Below are 18,659 nucleotides of genomic sequence, written 5' to 3'. Positions count from 1 at the left end.
AACGCTCTGTAGGCGTCTGCCGTTGCTAAGCAACCATGACCCGCGCTCTCCATGAAGATGCGGAAGTTTCAGCAAAGGATAAATGGATTTCCAAAACTAAAAATCGCTTGCAGTAGCTCTGCTACTAAAAACTGTTATCCCTGTAACAGCTATGACCGGCTGTTCCTCCATCTTGGCTAAGCTTTTAATGTTTTTCGTGAAAGGAAGAAGCTGATTCGTTGGTTCTTGTCACATGACCCGCAGTGCGCTCGCGGCATTCTGAAAAGTTGAGATGTTTTTATCTCGTTGCGGCATGGACGCGCCTGGAAAAAACAACCGCGTCGCTTCCATTATGAGCGCGCATACCGCGCGTCTTCATTTGAAATAACGAACTTGAGCGCGCAAAAGACGCTACATGTCAACGGCCCCTAATGGAACAATCTCCCAGTCAAACTCCGCTTCCCGAAAGTTATAAACTGCCTCCGGAACCCAGTTAATGTACAAAAATCTATTCAACAAAAATAGTGATGCAGTGAAGTCTTTTTTCGCTCAGCCGAGCCTTCTCTGTTGCTGTGTGTGGAGCAGCCTGTGTCAGTCACCTCTTTTATATTATAAATATATATACTTGCACATATAAAACAAACAGAGACACTAAATTCTCATTCTCATTGGATGCCATGTTCAAACCCATAAATTAGTCAAAATACATACATCTGTGATTGCACATGAACTGGAGTCCACATAAATGTGTGAAGATGCAATGTTGCTTGGCAACCACACGCCAACTAAACTCTGAATACAACACCCCATAATAACTAGCTCTACCACACTTTAACTTGTTTAGGTTGTGTCATGCTCAGTATTTTCACATTTACCAATAATTCACTCTCAAGCTGAAATAACGTAAAGCAGTCCTGCACACACCTAGCAACACAAATAAATCTATCTCCTCACCGCAAAATCTCTACCAGATGACACATCTCTGCTGTCGCACGGAATATCCCATCATACCGCCCGGCACTAATTGACACTCTCCATCACTCAAACCTAAAGCACTTCCTCCAGGAGCTTGAAGGACAACCCAACCCCGACATTATTGCCAATCCAAGCTGTGCTCTGTGAAGCAGGACTCGCCTCTTGCTCTGTCGACTCGAGGCGTGAGAGTGGCGGGGTTCGAGAGCACGGGTCGGGCCCTGCGGGGAAGAGATGCTCTCGGTTGGATACCGCGCCCTCCCTGTCGCATGTGTTCTCCCTGCTTGACACTTCCTCCCACTCACGCCTGGTTGTGCAATGGCTGTTACGCAAGACAGAGCAGCTTCCAGAGTGATGAGAAGACTCGGGTTGCTGCACAAGAGGGAAAGATCTGGCAGAGCGAGAGGACTGCAGATGAAAAACGGCAACAAAAGAAGGGCGAGCGAGAAAAAGTCGATATTATTCAATTCTTTCATCTACAGGCCAGCTGGCAGGGCGGGTTTTTACTGCAGGTCAACAGGTACGAAAGGGCGAGCGCGCGTGGGGCAAGGAAGCTCAGCGTCTCATCAAGGGTCTCAAAGTGACAGTCGATATACTGAGAGTATAGTCTGGAGAGAATTGGGGAAAGGGTAGAATTGATTACTCATTCAATTACAATAATTAAGCGGCTACTTGAGGCACTCTGTCTTAACATGTCTTTTGTCATTTATTACTCTTTAAAAGAGGAAAAGAGAAGTCCTTCATTTCTCTTTAAGGGAGAAAAAGCTCAACAAGGGACGGTGTTGTGTTCATGAGCATCATATTAATCACTACAACCATCAGATCCAAAAAAAAATGGGGGAAAATTAGCTGAATTTTGTGGCCAGCACACAAAAAGAGCCTGAAACTACTTAAAGATGAAAGGTGGTGGAGCATTTTGATGAAATTACACATTTTAGGTAATGAGATCTGACTACTTTTTAATAATTTTTAGCTAATTTGTTTATCTCACATTGATTTACAGTAATTAGGACAATCTTGTATCATAATTAAATTTAAAGAAAAGATTATAAATGCATTCCATTCTGTTATCAACAACATAAAAGTGCATTAAACATCAGGATTTTGCAATCTGGTGCTTGTGAAGGAACTGTGGGGGTTTATGCATGAATGAAAAGCTAATAATAAAAACTTAAAATGCTAAATAAAAAATAAATGAATACTTTTGAAATAAAAACTATTTTAAAAAAGATGAAATATTTTATTTGTTAATGCTCTGTAGCCCCATTAAAATTTAAAGCATTTAAAAATTGATAACTTTTTGAGTCAACTTTGCAATTTTGAAAACCTTATATAATCGTGTAATCAATAAAAAAATATTTTCTGATTATGAATATATTTTATGTTGTATTACATTATATTACATTTAGTCATTTAGCAAACACTTTTATCCAAAGCGACTTAAAAATAAGGACAATGGAAGTTTTTGATCCTCAGTTTTTGATCGCCGGAGTTTTTGATCATTTTCACAAAAAAAAAAAAAAATCATGATTCATAAAATCATTTGAATGTAGTTACATTTCATTTAACTTTTTTTTTGAGGGGAAGGGGTTCCATTTTCCTTTGATAGTACAATGGAGATATGACAGGAAGTGAGTGGGAGACAGCGAGTTTTTATTTTTCTTGTTTTAATGGTTAAATTTAAAAGAATATCAAGCAAAACTCATATCTAATTAATTAAAATCATGAAACTTTTAACAATGTAACATAAAAAAAAAAATAATTTTAAAGCCCTATGAGATAAATTTGTCCCCTAAATTCAGTTTAATTTTTTTACCAAATTTGGTGTTTTCCATTAATTTTCTGAATTCCGTTTTAATGGTTTCATTAAATTTTAATAACAAAAAGTTGTAATTAGTAATTAGTTGATTTCATAAAAATAGTTTATTTATTTATTTATTTTCCAGAAATACTGTGTTGTGTATAACATTTTTTAAACCAAACTTTTATTTTGACAGATTGCTGTGAAGACTGTGATTCTGTAGCATTCCGCGTTATACAGCAAATTTTATTTTTAGTAGATTCTACAATTCCGTCAACAAGAACTTATTTGTTAAAATTAAATAAACAATAATGAAGTTCTTATATAATGACAGTACAGAAAAGCTTTGAAAATAACCCCAAATAAACTACATATCAATCGCTGCATTTTTTTTTTTCTCATTTTTCATTTTTTGAAAAATGCAGTGGTAACCCTAACATTTTATCTTAAGATTTAAAATTTGTGTATCAAAGGTAAAAAATGATATAAACACGGTTCAGTTTCTTGCAAAAACCAATCGTTTCGTGTCTTAGGACATCAATGTATCGTCACGAGTCGCAGGGTGTAATTTGGATTTGTCTGTGCATGTTTTTGTTTACTTTTAAAGGTCTGGTGCCACTCCACTTCCATTATTTGGCTGGCAGACTGCACCGGTTTTCGTTAAACACCTTCATTTGTGTTCCTCTGAAGAAACAAAGTCACCTGCATCTTGGATGTCCTGGGGGTAAGCAGATAAACATCAAATTTTCATTTTTGGGTGAACTACCCCTTTAAAGCCATTATCCGCTGATTCCGATGCTGGTCCGATAATATTCTGCATCCCAAATTTAAATCATTGAAAAAGGAAGGTGATTAAACCATTCCCTATTTGTTGAACGTGTCAAGCATCTTATCTACATGATTAACATGAACTCAGTTACAGTAGCCCAAAAATCAAGCAGACTTCATTTGTTACAGCTCGACTATCTTTCATCTGAGTGGCTGTTGAATGATGGTCATAAGAATGACCTCTGAGGCACATTGCGCACCCATAAATCATGTCAACAATAACAATCGTTTACACTCACTTCCTCAACCGAGCTGACCAGCTCTCGGCATCATTAAGCAAATCTTTTTTGGAAAAGAAACCGTTAGCCTGTTCCTATTATCCAGAACAAAGACAACAAATCTGACTTCACTGCAATGATCTGAAAAATCATTCGGGGTGAAAAACAGCCGCCTCTCAGCTAGAGCGACTCCAATCACAGAAATCAAACCCCGATAATGAGGCGAGAGTCTCAATATCAGAGGCAACCACAGGAACAGTCAAAATATTTGTTGCGCTACGCCATCTGGAGAAAGATGAAGACAGATGATTCAGAAATGTACAAAAAACCTAAATAATAAGCATTTTTGTCGATTAAGTCGTACCACAAACAAACTGCTGAGAGCTTTTAATTCCACTCAGCGTGCCTAATGGATTCAAACCACAGTGGAGGAAACTTTGTTAAGATAAAAAATAAGCTAATATCGTGGAAAATTTCAAATGCTTCCAGATTGATGTCGATTGTCAAAAACCTTTTACTGCGCCATGTTTTTTCTCCACCCGTTTTGCCAAAAGCTGTATCAAACTGATAGTGAACAGTAATTGTAATAAAAGCAAATGGAAATCACGTCTCCCACTGTGAAGTGATGGAGAGTCCCGTGCTAATGGATGGTGTACAGCTTGTCTTGCGCTGTTCTATCTGAAAACAGTAATGAGGCATTTTGCTGATGACGGGTAGGTGGCAGAAACACAATGACTGGGCTCCGCTGACCGACTGCAGATGGGAAAAGGCCAAAACCCACACAAACAGATTGGGAGGCTGTGCTGGTTGGCAAGCAGACGGCTTAAAACTACGCTGGTTCTAAAGTGCGAGTCAACTGGAGATGGATCAATTTCGGGTGACCCGCAGAGCAACTTCTGTTGCACAGATTTATCCTCCATTGTGCGAGACAGCGCCTCATTTTGGCTTTGAGAGACTTAATTGGGTTATGATACAGAGCATTGTTTGAAGGAGGCATATGGGGAAGCATTCACGCAGGCATAGTCTAATGCAACACAACTGATTTTTTGTTCTGCTTTTTCTGTCATCTTGGTATTAAAGGTATGTGCTAAGGAAAACATCATGATTACTGTTGCTCGTAACTAAGGTTAGGGATTGGAACAGCGTGTACAACTCGCAGCGCTTGTGCTATGAACTTGAGTGATACTTCAAATCATGCAGCTTGTTGAGAAGAGGTGTGCTATTACTGTTCAGAGCAATCTGACTTTTTCTTTTCACCTGGCAGGCGATAAAATGAGTGGCATTTACTTACACTGATGGAACATGAGCTGTAAGAGCACAGAAACACGCTAAAAACCATTCAGAACACTGCAGTGACTGTGTAGCGAACGCCTAGAACACCCTAGCAACAGAACATAAACATTCCAAGCACAATTGAGCTTAGAAACCACCTAGAGCACCCTAGCAACAGAATAAACATGGTGAAAACCATTCACCTTAACCACTTAGCAACAGAATAATCATGCTGAAAACGTTCACCTTAACTGCCTAGAACACCCTAGCAACAGTGTAGAAACATTCAAAAAACAATTTAGCTTAACAATCACTTAGAACACTTAGGCTGCGTCCGAAATCGCATACTACCCTACTATATAGTACGCGAAAAGCAGTACGCGAGGCGAGTAGTATGTCCGAATTCATAGTATTCGAAATTCAGTAGGCGAGAAGTACCCGGATGACCTACTGCTTCCGCCAGAATTCTGTAGTAGGCATACCATGAACACTTTCCTATCCCATGAGGCTCCGCGGGAGGAGGCGTCATATTCGAAAAATGGCGGAAAGTGGAGACGCGCATAGATATATATACGTAGTAGTGTTAATTTCGTCAGACGAGACGAGACGAAATATGTTCGTCAACGACCTTTTTTTTCATGACTAAGACGAGACGATGACAAGACTGCGCCACTGTCCAAAAACGCTGACTAAGACTAAATTAACATGCATTATTGTTGACGAAAAAAGACGAGACGAAAATGTTTTGCATAAAATAAAAACTAAGATAAAATCTCTCTTCATTTTCGTCTACAATCGTCTCTGCTTTTTCATCAGCTGTTACGGCTTTAAAATATTCAAACTGCGCTTTGGCGCGCTGGCTGGCGCTGAGCCAGAGACGGACGAGCTCTGCGTTTGTCATATAATCACAACTATGCAGTGTTTTTAACCACATAACGCTTATTTTAGGTTTCAGACATTTAAATACACATAAGTACTAGTAAAAGGAGACATTTAGAGTTTGTAAAATACACACATAGGTCTATGGAAGCAGCAAATAACAATCTATTCAAATATAATTTGCCGATGTGTTTTATTCATATCACATACACAGGCTTAGTAACTAAAAAGTTCACTCTATTCCTCTTCTAGTTCACCAGCCACTTACTTGCATGTATTTCGGGAGAAACGGATGAATGTATATGTGCTGTAAATACGGCTGACAGGACTCTCTGAACAGCAGTGCGAACAAACATGGCCGCGCCCATCTCACGTTACAGATTACGATCCAGATCATTTATATAGGGTTTTAAACGACGAAACATACTAATTCACACATATTTGTGAATTGGAATATTAGATAGTTCATGGCATGTAAGCAAGTGTGTGAGTATTCTGGATAAAAAAGGAAAAACGAAATAAAAGCGATCTATCTGTCTACAGTGTTATTGTGTCTGTGTTGTGTCACGTGACAAGCTTGATGCGTCGCCATGGAAACAATAAGGAGGAACGTTCTAAAATAACGGTCGCTTAAAAAAAACTCACTCACAGGGGTCCGCTAGAATATTTTAAACTCACCACTGAAAGGGTTAATCATTTGTGAATGTGTCTCCTAAATCAGAAATTGAAAACCAGACACGTTTAACATTTGCATTCAACAAAAATCATTCAACAAGTGTATTTTGTCAGGTAATTATGACATTTAACCAATGTTTGAGATATGTGAAACACTTTTTTTACTGAAATGTGTATCAGTAATAATCACAGTAATAATGTGTTATTTTTAAAAAAGACTACAATTTTTTGACTAAACCTAGACTAAAATATATTGAGTTCTTTTTTGACTAAAACTAGACTAAAATTAAAAGACTTTTAGTCGACTAAAACTTGACTAAGATACCTTGAGTTTTCTTTTGACTAAAACTAGACTAAAATGACGAGACTTTTAGTCGACTAAAACTTGACTAACAAAAAAAGATATGTGAATGACTAAATATGACTAAAACTAACAAGGACATTTGGCACAAGACTAAGACTAAGACTAAATTAAAAATAGGTGACGAAATTAACACTAATACGTAGATGCCTCATCGGACCACTCCAAGCACGTAGATGCGGAACGGTCCACTTGACGTCGTTCACCATATAGTAGGTTTGCCAACGGCTGTGCAGGACTGTGGCGTTTCGAATATTCAGTGATTACTATGGTCAGTTACATAGATCTATGGGTGAATGACGGCTTACGTATAAACGGCCCATAGAAACAGTCGCTAATGAGGCATCTACGTATATGTATCTATGGAGACGCGGCTCTTTTCAAGTGTAAATTTTCGCGCTGTTGTGATGACGCAAGACAAGTGACAACATCAATATGGCGGATGTAGTATGTCCGAATTCCAGTCATACTACCCACATTCATACTATATAGAATGTACTGTTTTAACGGTCGGGTAGTACGTTTAAATTTAAATGTAGTACCTACTTAAGTAGTATGCGATTTCGGATGCAGCCTTAGTTACAAGCAATCTGCAGCAACTGTGTAACAACATTCCAAAAACAATTCAGCTTAGCAACCACCTAGAACACCTTAGCAACAGAATAAACATGCTAAAAAACATTCACCTTAGCAACCACCTAGAACACCCTAGCAACAGAATAAACATGCTGAAAACCATTCACCTTAGCAACCACCTAGAACACCCTAGCAACAGCACAGAAACCTTAACAACCACTTAGAACACCTTAGCAACCACAAAGAAACAGGTTAAAAATAAATCACCTTAGCAACGACCTTAGAACATCTTAGTAACTGCATAGAAATGGGCCAAAAACAATTCACCATAGCAACCATATAGAACACCCTAACAATAGAAACAGGCCAAAAAAATTATCTTAGCAACCACTTAAAGCACTCTAACAACAGAATAAAACAAGCTAAAAACCATTAAAACACTACAGCAATTGTGTAGAAAACATCCTACCAACAGCACAGAAGCATTCCAAAAATAATTCACTTTAGCAACCACCTACAACACCCTAGCAGCAGCACATTCCAAAAACAATTCACCTTAGCAACTGTCTAGAACACCCTAGCAACCACATATAAATATGCCAAAAACATTCAGAACACCCTAGCAACAGCACAGAAACATTACAAAAACAATTCACCTTAGAAAGGGTCTAGAACTCCCTAGTAACAGGCCAGAAAGCAATTCACCTTAGCAACAACTTGAAATACCCTAGCAACAGGGTCCGAAATTAACACTCGCCACTCGCCAAATGCGAGCAAATTCTCTGTCTGGCGAGTTAACTTTAAAGCCCAATCCGCCACATGGCGAGTAAATCTTTTCACCAGCAATGTTAATCAGTATCAGTCTCACGGATCTCTGTGATGCTCCCCCGATCGGGCCAGTGCTGCCTTGTCACTAAAGTGAATACAGTCTGGGTTCACACCGAAAGCCAAGCCAATATGCGCATCGCGTCACTCGCTGTAATTTTTCCCGTCACTAGCGCGACTAACAAGAAGGCACGATCAACCATGGCAGAGATAAATACAATCGCTGCTTTGTACCGGTTGTGTAAGTCCTAAATACACAAAGCCAAATGCCGACGTGTCTGGGTTCAAAGCACAGTAATGTAACACAGATATATCTCAATAATTCGTCTATAAACAAAGTGTAGAGAGAGAGTAAATAAGAGATTGATCTTGCGGTACAGAGAGCGTCGTTGATTATAATAGAGCTTTGTGATATCGGAAACTAAGATGAGTAACAGCTTTTAATATATTTTTTTATGGGAGTTTGTAAATGAGATATTGATTTAAAACAGCAGTTAAATAAACAAGAAGTTATTATTAAGTGACTTACATTGGCTGATTTTCGTCGTCAAAATTATTCTGGACCAAGTCACACTGCTGTGTTTGATTGTAGATGTGCAACGGCTCTGCGTGTCTCCATTCAAACACAGCGGTGTTTCTTTTATGAGTGAACATGTGTTTTTAAACGAATCTTGTGAAATGATTCAATTTCCCATTCATAAAGAGAGTAACTTGCTTTATTCTTGAATGAACCATGCATTCAAACGAATCAGTGATCAATTTCAGTTTCGTGCCGCCACCTGCTGGCATATATTTTTAGTTATTGAAATCTTAAATACTTCTTTAATTCTTTAAATTATCAATTGTATTTAAAGAAAAGTTATGCTGAATAAAAAGTGTATGTATAGTTATATTTGGCTTTTGACACATTTAAAATATGTGGCTTAGAAATAAATATTAACTTTTTTCTTTTTGGTGGGGCCAGAAAAAATTTTGGCCAGTAGAAAAATTCCTTAGCGTTGAACCCTGCTGTGGCACAAAGACTGCGTCAGAAGCAGGAGGCCAGATTTCATGGACAAAGAAAACAAGTGGTCTGACTAGATCAGATAGTTCGTTAAAAACATTTCCAAGTTATAATAAAAAATCTAAAATGACCAAAAAGTTGTTTTTCTTATTGATGTTTTAATTGTCACTCCTCTCTGTCCGGAGCACACATAATATACAGGTTAACGTGCTTTGGATATATCTGTGTTAAATCGTTCAGAATTTTGGCAGGTAAAAAATAAGTTTGGCCGGTGGATTTTTTAATCCACCGGCCAACTAGGCCGGTGTGTCAAAAACTTAATTTCGGTCCCTGCCTAGCAACAGAACAGAAACTTGCCAAACAACATTCAAAACACCTTAGCAACTACATAGAAAACCCTACCAACAGCACAGAATTATGCCAAAAAATTCACCTTAGCAACCACTTAGAACACCCTAGCAACAGCATAAAAACATTCGAAACACCTCAGCAACTGCGTAGCAACAACCGTAGCAGCCACCTATAACACCCTAGCAGCAACCGCATATAAATATGCCAAAAAACATTCAGAACATCTTAGCAACCACCTAGAACACCCTAGCAACAGGCCAGACACATTCTAAAAGCAATTCACCTTAGCAATGACTTGAAATACTAGAAATAGAACAGAAACATGCCAAAAACCATTCAAAACACCTTAGCAACTACATAGAACACCCTAGCAACAGCATAGAAACATGGCAAAAACAATTCACCTTAGAAACCACTTAGAACACCCTACCAACAGCATAAAAACATTCTAAACACCTCAGCAACTGTGTAGCAACAACCCTAGCAGCCACCTACAGTATAACACCCTTGCAGCAACCACATATAAATATGACAAAAAACATTCAGAACACCTTAGCAGCCACCTAAGAACACCCTAGCAACAGGCCAGAAAAGTTCCAAAAACAATTGACCTTTGCAATGACTTGAAATACCCTAGCAATAAAACAGAAACATGCCAAAAACAATTCAAAACACCTTAGCAACTACATAGAACACCCTAGCAACAGCATAGAAACATGCCAAAAACAATTAACCTTAGCAACCACTTAAAACACCCTAGCAACAGCATAAAAACATTTGGAACACCTCAACACCTGCGTAGCAACAACTCTAGCAGCCACATATAAACACCCTAGCACCAACCGCATATAATTATGCTAAAAAACATTCAGAACACCTTAGCAACCACCTAGAACACCCTAGCAACAGCACAGAAACACACTTAGAACTATTCAGAACAGCGCTAGCACTGTGAGAGCGAGTTTTGAGCATTTTCTTTAGAAAATGTAAACTATCTTGCTAATACGATCACTTTGCGGCTGAAGTCAGCTCCAACATGACCTGAATTTTTAATAGCAGCCTATAAAAATGGAGAGCAGAAGAATTTCTGAGCCTGTCAGTCTGATATTCTGGCACAACCCGAGGACCTGAAGTGAGTGAGAAGCAATTAGCAGGTGGAATCTAGCCCAACGTAGAAAGGTGTATTTTAAGAAAGGTTACAGCTGATGGAGGACACGTCTTAAGGACATTAAGGAAGATTGGCCACTTCTTCTTGGTTCGCTGATCCAATTGCATATTAATATCTTTGATTTCATTATTATTCCAATATCCTCCAATGAGATTGGAACGTAATATCGGAGTGCCCTCCTCTGGATAGAAAACAGTATCATGGCTGCACGCTCAGGCTGCACGGCAGTATATCAAACCATAACCAATTCCATCCGAATCCACCGTGACATTACGGAATAACTTATAGCTCCATTTTGAAGTTGATCTCATAAAAAAATGTGTCAAAAACACACTAAGAGACAGACCTGGTATTAAATTAACAAGATGTTAAAGAGCTTAAAATCACTCATCACAATGCAGAGCACGATACCACGCTGTTAAAACACTAAATCAAAGCTTTTACAGTAAATCCCAACATCATTCAGTATTTTAAGCCGCCTTTTTTTTCTTCTGCCATCGTGAGAAGAAAATCTCAGAGTGCAGTATCTATAATATGTTGAACTAGATTCAGTGCACTGCACACTCAAAACACACAGATCTATCTGCAATTAACCGCAAACGTATAGTGGCAATTAACCTTATAGATCGTAATTAACACTTTTGCTAGTTTGAACTACTAATTTTACAGCATTTTAATTAATGTAGATCTCCTTCTGACAGACTGTTATTTGCCATCTCACCCGTAGTAATGAACACAGAGAAAAGCTGCAAGGGTCATGTTCTGCAGGCACGACATCTGACTTCATATCGTTGTATTATCAAGACTATTTACAGTCTTTCTTCATTGACTGAGCACACAAAACCAAGCACCAATACATTCAGAAAAAGCAATGGTCCGTCACACCTGAAACAATTTTGATCTCCTATTCAGATTCTGAGTCTGTCTCCTGCCGGTTTACGATTTCATCTCACATCTAGCGTCATTAATAGCTACTGCTGCTTCTTCATACTGTCCTGTGCAAAATCCATTTCGTTCTATTTACTGAGTACTCTGCTCATCTCTCATAACTGACATACAAATAAATATTTAGAACTGTTTGGATTGGGGAGCGACTGATACCTAGTCAAGCTTGTATCTGCATGGCCAGCACTTTAATCGAGAAAACAGGCAGTTCAGAAAGAACAAGTAAACATCAGTTTTGTTGCATACATAATGGGTGACAATAGAGAATAACAGTAGAGTTCCAGAAGTAGAAATCCTGTTCATTTTCTCTATAGAGTAACTGATGCTGAACAATGACAAATAAACCTTTCAAAACAGAACTGCTATGAGCTCTGAGGTTGTTAATGGGTGATGTATGTGCCTGTAAGTGTGATTTCAGTCGAGTTTAATTGCAAAATTCCCACTGAAGAACTAAACTACTCATAATTTTGAAGACACCAATAAAACGTAAATCGAATGAGATTCACTCCCATGAAGCACTGAGAGTGATGCAACTGAGCCTCTCAAATTACTTGAATATAAATGAATACAAATCCTGCAATAAACTTAAAGTAGTGCTTTTATTTTCATACACTTGTAATTTCTGAACCTTACTGACCCCAAACTTTTGAACAGTAGTATATCTTTTGTCCTTTTCAAGCTTGTATTGTGGTCATTCATCTTAAGAGTTGGTTGGTTTAATTCACGGCTTAGAAATCTTTACTGATTTTTTTTTTTTTTAAATCACAAAGAAGAAAATGAATGGGAACAATATGAACCAAGTGTGAAAAATGTGGGCAGTCATAGCTGCGCTCCACAGCCACAGACTCTTTGAATGCGCAGTACACTACTTTTTTTCCAGAAGTCCACTTATCGTATAATGTTAGTCAAGATTTCTTGCACAAAAAATTCATCTCAGACCCTTAGAATTTAGAGGCCATATGTAAATGACCTCTGTTATTACTGGCGTCTTTGCAGGAAAAAAAAAAAAAATCTTCAAACAGGCAAAAAAAAAAAAAAAAAAAAAAAAAACTTTCCATGATATATTTTCCATGATATAACCTCTTCAAAAGTCCTTATGTCAGTCACTCTGTGGGTGTTAAAGAATGACGCTCTTACCTTCAGGAGCGTCTGCGTCACATATCTTTGTGATGGCAGCGGAGTGATTGCCCTGTGATGGGTCTGCTGTGGGCAGCGGGGTCTGGGAACCAAAAAAAAAAAAAGTCAATAAACTCACTCTGATATATGGAACAGGACTATAAATGCATGACAGTTAAACTGAAGGAATATGGTTTAGTTCTTTTCCATAAGCATATGTAATATTTATATTATCTGATATTTGTCTTGTTCTTATGCTCAACTAATAACTAACTTAAAGCCATTTTGTAAATATTATCTCAGTGTACAAAATTTCAATAACCACCCTCAATTCACCCCCATTCTGTTATATTTAAATTAAGTCATTGCCATTATTTTCAATGCCCCAGTTCTATTTAAAATAGATTCATTATACAACACATGATTAACAAAACTCTGCTATGTGCATTGCTGCAATAAAATGGCACTGTTATTGCTAAAAGGAAAGCAAGTAAATGCTATTTCGTTTTAAAAAAACATGTTTACATTGATCATAGCAGTAGTGCTTTATCAAATGATGGAGAAAAGCATTATAACCTGCCATTTGCAAACATGTGGCATAGTCGAGCACAGTTTAGTCATTTTAAAGACGTAATTGAACCCAATTGACATAACTCCTTCAGTAAACTCGAGCTAAAACAACACAGACTTGAGTGAGTATAAACAATGCATATATTTCTAGAACCTTCTCCTACAAGAATACTGACAACAAAGCAAAGCAAAAAAAAAAAGTTGTGACTGACTCATTCAGCATAATTTCAGTTTAACATACTAATTAAAAGAGGCAGACTGACTCATAAGCTTTTGGGGTTATTACATTATGAGAATGTGTTCAGAAATACAATTAGAGTTTCAATTACACATTGCATGTGCTTACAAATAATGCATTTACTGTTTACAGTCGTGGCCAAAAGTTTTGAGAATTACATCAATATTGGAAATGGGAAAAGTTGCTGCTTAAGTTTTTATAATAGCAATTTGCATATACTCCAGAATGTTATGAAGAGTGATCAGATGAATTGCATAGTCCTTCTTTGCCATGAAAATTAACTTAATCCTGAAAAAAAAACTTTCCACTGCATTTCATTGCTGTCATTAAAGAACCTGCTGAGATCATTTCAGTAATCGTCTTGTTAACTCAGGTGAGAATGTTGACGAGCACAAGGCTGGAGATCATTATGTCAGGCTGATTGGTTAAAGATGGCAGACTTGACATGTTAAAAGGAGGGTGATGCTTTAAATCATTGTTCTTCCACTGTTAACCATGGTGACCTGCAAAGAAACGTGTGCAGCCATCATTGCGTTGCATAAAAATGGCTTCACAGGCAAGGATATTGTGGCTACTAAGATTGCACCTAAATCAACGATTTATAGGATCATCAAGAGCTTCAAGGAAAGAGGTTCAATTCTTGTTAAGAAGGCTTCGGGGCGTCCAAGAAAGTCCAGCAAGCACCAAGATCGTCTCCTAAAGAGGATTCAGCTGTGGGATCGGAGTGCCACCAGTGCAGAGCTTGCTCAGGAATGGCAGCAGGCAGGTGTGAGCGCATCTGCACACACAGTGAGGCCAAGACTTTTGGAAGATGGCCTGGTGTCAAGAAGGGCAGCAAAGAAGCCACTTCTCTCCAACAAAAACATCAGGGACAGATTGATCTTCTGCAAAAAGTATGGCGAATGGACTGCTGAGGACTGGGGCAAAGTCATATTCTCCAATGAAGCCTCTTTCCGATTGTTTGGGGCATCTGGAAAAAGGCTTGTCCGGAGAAGAAAAGGTGAGCGCTACCATCAGTCCTGTGTCATGCCGACAGTAAAGCATCCTGAGACCATTCATGTGTGGGGTTGCTTCTCATCCAAGGGAGTGGGCTCACTCACAATTTTGCCCAAAAACACAGCCATGAATAAAGAATGGTACCAAAACACCCTCCAACAGCAACTTCTTCCAACAATCCAACAACAGTTTGGTGAAGAACAATGCATTTTCCAGCACGATGGAGCACCGTGACGTAAGGCAAAAGTGATAACTAAGTGGTTCGGGGACCAAAACGTTGAAATTTTGGGTCCATGGCCTGGAAATTCCCCAGATCTTAATCCCATTGAAAACTTGTGGTCAATCCTCAAGAGGCGGGTGGACAAACAAAAACCCACTAATTCTGACAAACTCCAAGAAGTGATTATGAAATAATAGGTTGCTATCAGTCAGGATTTGGCCCAGAAGTTGATTGAGAGCATGCCCAGTCGAATTGCAGAGGTCCTGAAAAAGAAGGGCCAACACTGCAAATACTGACTCTTTGCATAAATGTCATGTATTTGTCGATAAAAGCCTTTGAAACGTATGAAGTGCTTGTAATTTTATTTCAGTACATCACAGAAACAACTGAAACAAAGATCTAAAAGCAGTTTAGCAGCAAACTTTGTGAAAACTAATATTTGTGTCATTCTCAAAACTTTTGGCCACGACTGTATGCTGGATGATGAAATAAGTAAACCTCATTTGTTAAAGATAAATATATGAACTATTTGGGTGCAATTATGAGGCAAATCATTATTTTTCAATATTTTTCCAACGTAAAAATTTTCTCCATTTAATAACACGTAAATATAAAAATGACCTCATGTACTTTCTTAATACATAGTCCTCAACTTATGAATAATTTATTTATCTAGTACACTGCCCTTCAAAAGTTTGGGATCTGTAAAATGTTTAAAGTTTTTTAAAGAAGTCTAATATGCTCATCAAAGTTCCATTTATTTGATTAAAAACACAGACAAAGTATTATTATGAAATATTATTGTATTAATATTTTTTTATTTTAATATACGTTAAAATACAATTTATTTCTGTGATACAAAGCTGAATATTCACCAGCCATTACTCCAGTCTTCAGTGTCACAAGATCCTTCAGACATCATTTTAACATGCTAACTTATTATCAATGTTGGAAACTGGAATGTGATATTTTTTCAGGATTCTTTGATGAATAAAAGGTTAAAAAGAACAGCATTTATTTCAAATTAATCACTTTTGATTAATTTAACACATTCTTGCTGAATAAAAGTATTAATTTCTTTCAAAGAAAGAAAGAAAGAAAAAATGTACTGACCTCAAACTTTGAACGGTAGTGTATATTGTTAGAAAATATTTCTATTTTAAATAAAAGCTGTTCTTTTTAACGTGTTATTAAAAAAAAAAATCTTGTTTCCAAGATTGATAATAAATCAGCATATTAGAATAATTTCTGAAGGATCATGTGACACTGAAAATGGAAGTAATTTTGCTGAAAATTCAGCTTTGCATCACAGAAATAAAAAAATAGTTCACAATATTGCTTTTCTTACATTTTCAGCCATTACTCCAGTCTTCAGTGTCACATGATCCTTCAGAAATCATTGTAACATGCTGACTTATTATTAGAATTATCAATATTGGCAACAGTTACCAAATATTTTTTGGAACCTGTGATACTTTTTTCTTGATTTAAGAAAAAGAACAGCATTTATTCAAAATATCAATCTTTTCTAACAATATAAGTCTTTGCTATCACTTTTTATCAATTTAACACATCCTTGCTGAATAAAAGCAATAATTTCTTTCAAAAAAAGAAAGTATATAAATGTACTGACTCCAAACTTTTGAACAGTAGTGTATTGTTAGAAAAGATTTCTATTTTAAATAAATGCTGTTCTTTTTAACTTTTTATTCATTAAAGATTCCTGAAAAAAGTATTACAGGTTTCAAAGAAAAATGTCTCCAGCACTGACAATAAATCAGCTTAATAGAATGATTTCTGTAGGATCATGTGACACTGAATACTGGAGTAATGATGCTGACAAATTCAGCTTTGATCATAGAAATAAATTAGATCATTATTACATGTATTAAAATAGAAGAACGTTATTTTACATCGTAATAATATTTCACAATATTATTGTATTTTTTCTGTATGTGATCGAATAAATGCAGCCTTTATGAGCATAAGAATCTTCTTTAAAATACATTAAAAATCTTACTGAACCCAAACTTTTGACAGGCAGTGTATAAATAATAAAATATTTAACATTTATTAAAAAAAACATATTAAATTACATATTTAACCAAAATCTAATGCAAACTATTTTTCACTTTTAACTACCAAAAATTACATTTATATGAATTTCTTCCAATTGCACTTTCTAATTTAAATTCCAATTTTGTATCGTGTTTGCTATATCAATTCAAATTCAGGAATCTAATTGGAATTTAAAAAGCATCCTCAATTCAATTCTGCATGACGCACAGCCCTGCAAAACACGTATTTCGTTTATGCTTATTTCAATATTTACATCTGACGCTGCAGAGGGGTGAAGGACGGCTGTAATTGGTCAGATTTCGACACATGCTGTGATGTTTACTGAGTAGAACAGGTTCGATCTTGCCGCGAGCTGTTCTTCCTTCTCTGTCCTCGGCAGACGATTTGCCCCATCAGCCTTCTGACAGCTTGTCAGCCTCACAGCAAATTACTCTTCATTTGAGCTTGTATTTACGCAAAGGCAGCATAACTTTTGGAAGTAATCAAACGGGATAACATGCACTGCTGGATAGATGCAGAATGACTGCGACCCTTCTAGGAAGTGATGAGAAATCAGATTTGATTGATGAAGAGTTTGTCAGTTTCAGCCACAGCCTCCCATGGATCCCTCACAGTCTGTTCAGCGACTACCTGATGCATTGTGTGCATAAAAATGGCAAGCGCTGACTGAAATTGTCACGTCAACCTAGATTGGTTGGGTGTATCCTGATTCATATTTTCACGTTACTGTGGTGTTATTTAGCACACAAAAACAAAGAAAGGTATTCAAAGGCATCACATTCAGGTCTGAAGGTCTCTTCCTGTCTAAGTGGGTGGTTCTTGGCTAGAATAACCTGGCCAGATTTTGTGCCAAAAGTCGATCAGCAGTTGCTAGGCTACATATGGGAAGACGTATAGAATCACAGTAAAGAACATCCGGACAAGTTTTCACACTTAACATGATCAGGTCAAAGACATTAGACAGGTTTTAAGAAGCTTTGAAGAGGCAAAAAGAAATAAATAACAGATGCAGGAAGGCCTTTAATGGGTTTTGAAGAGAGTCGGGAGAGAAGGTTTTGAAAGGCTTTCAAACACTTGCTTTGTAAAGGGTTGATCATTACATACTTATGTCACCGGCGTGGGCCCTGTTTGCTCAGAATACGACAGCTGTAATCCGGTAATCCTGATGCCGCGTAGCACAGGGGATTGACTGTTACACAAACAAACGCACGTCTCACCTGCAGTAGGTATTTCTGGCTGCCGTACATGACGTATTGCGGGGCCAGACTGTAGATCATGTAGCTGGTGTGGAGGACGATGAGGAGGAGGATCATGCAGAGGAAGAGGAGGGCCTGCGGACGGGTTCTCTGGGGTCTGATCTTGTACAGCTGCACGAAAACAAACAAACATCCTTATATTACTCATATTCAGCACTCTGAACTGAAATGCACTATATAAATAATGCTGCATTAAGAGCAACAAAAACAAGGATAGATATAGCAGAGTTGCAATAATGGGTCAAAACTGAGATAAAAACTTTTTTCCTAGTAAAAGGCATAGTTATGACACAAGGTAAAATTGCTTCTAGTGCATTACTAAGGTCTGTTA

At 37.5% G+C, this 18,659-nt stretch overlaps 1 protein-coding gene across 1 annotated transcript in view; it reads right to left on the bottom strand.

The window, feature by feature from the left end:
• Window positions 1–1,016: 1,016 nt before the first annotated feature.
• lmbrd1 (LMBR1 domain containing 1) overlaps window positions 1,017–18,659 on the bottom strand; it is a 65,798-nt gene continuing 48,155 nt past the window's right edge. The window contains exons 12-16 of the mRNA XM_073834591.1: window positions 18,290–18,439; window positions 12,991–13,072; window positions 5,090–5,105; window positions 1,432–1,559; window positions 1,017–1,342 (exon numbers count right to left, since the gene is read on the bottom strand). Coding sequence (XP_073690692.1) covers window positions 1,017–1,342; window positions 1,432–1,559; window positions 5,090–5,105; window positions 12,991–13,072; window positions 18,290–18,439 — 702 coding nt within the window. The remainder of the gene's footprint in view (window positions 1,343–1,431; window positions 1,560–5,089; window positions 5,106–12,990; window positions 13,073–18,289; window positions 18,440–18,659) is intronic.

This window comes from Garra rufa, chromosome 2, assembly GCF_049309525.1.
Source record: "Garra rufa chromosome 2, GarRuf1.0, whole genome shotgun sequence".
Lineage (NCBI taxonomy): Eukaryota > Metazoa > Chordata > Actinopteri > Cypriniformes > Cyprinidae > Garra > Garra rufa.
The sequence above is the reverse complement of the archived record's forward strand: the minus strand, read 5'-3'. Positions and strand labels throughout refer to the sequence as shown.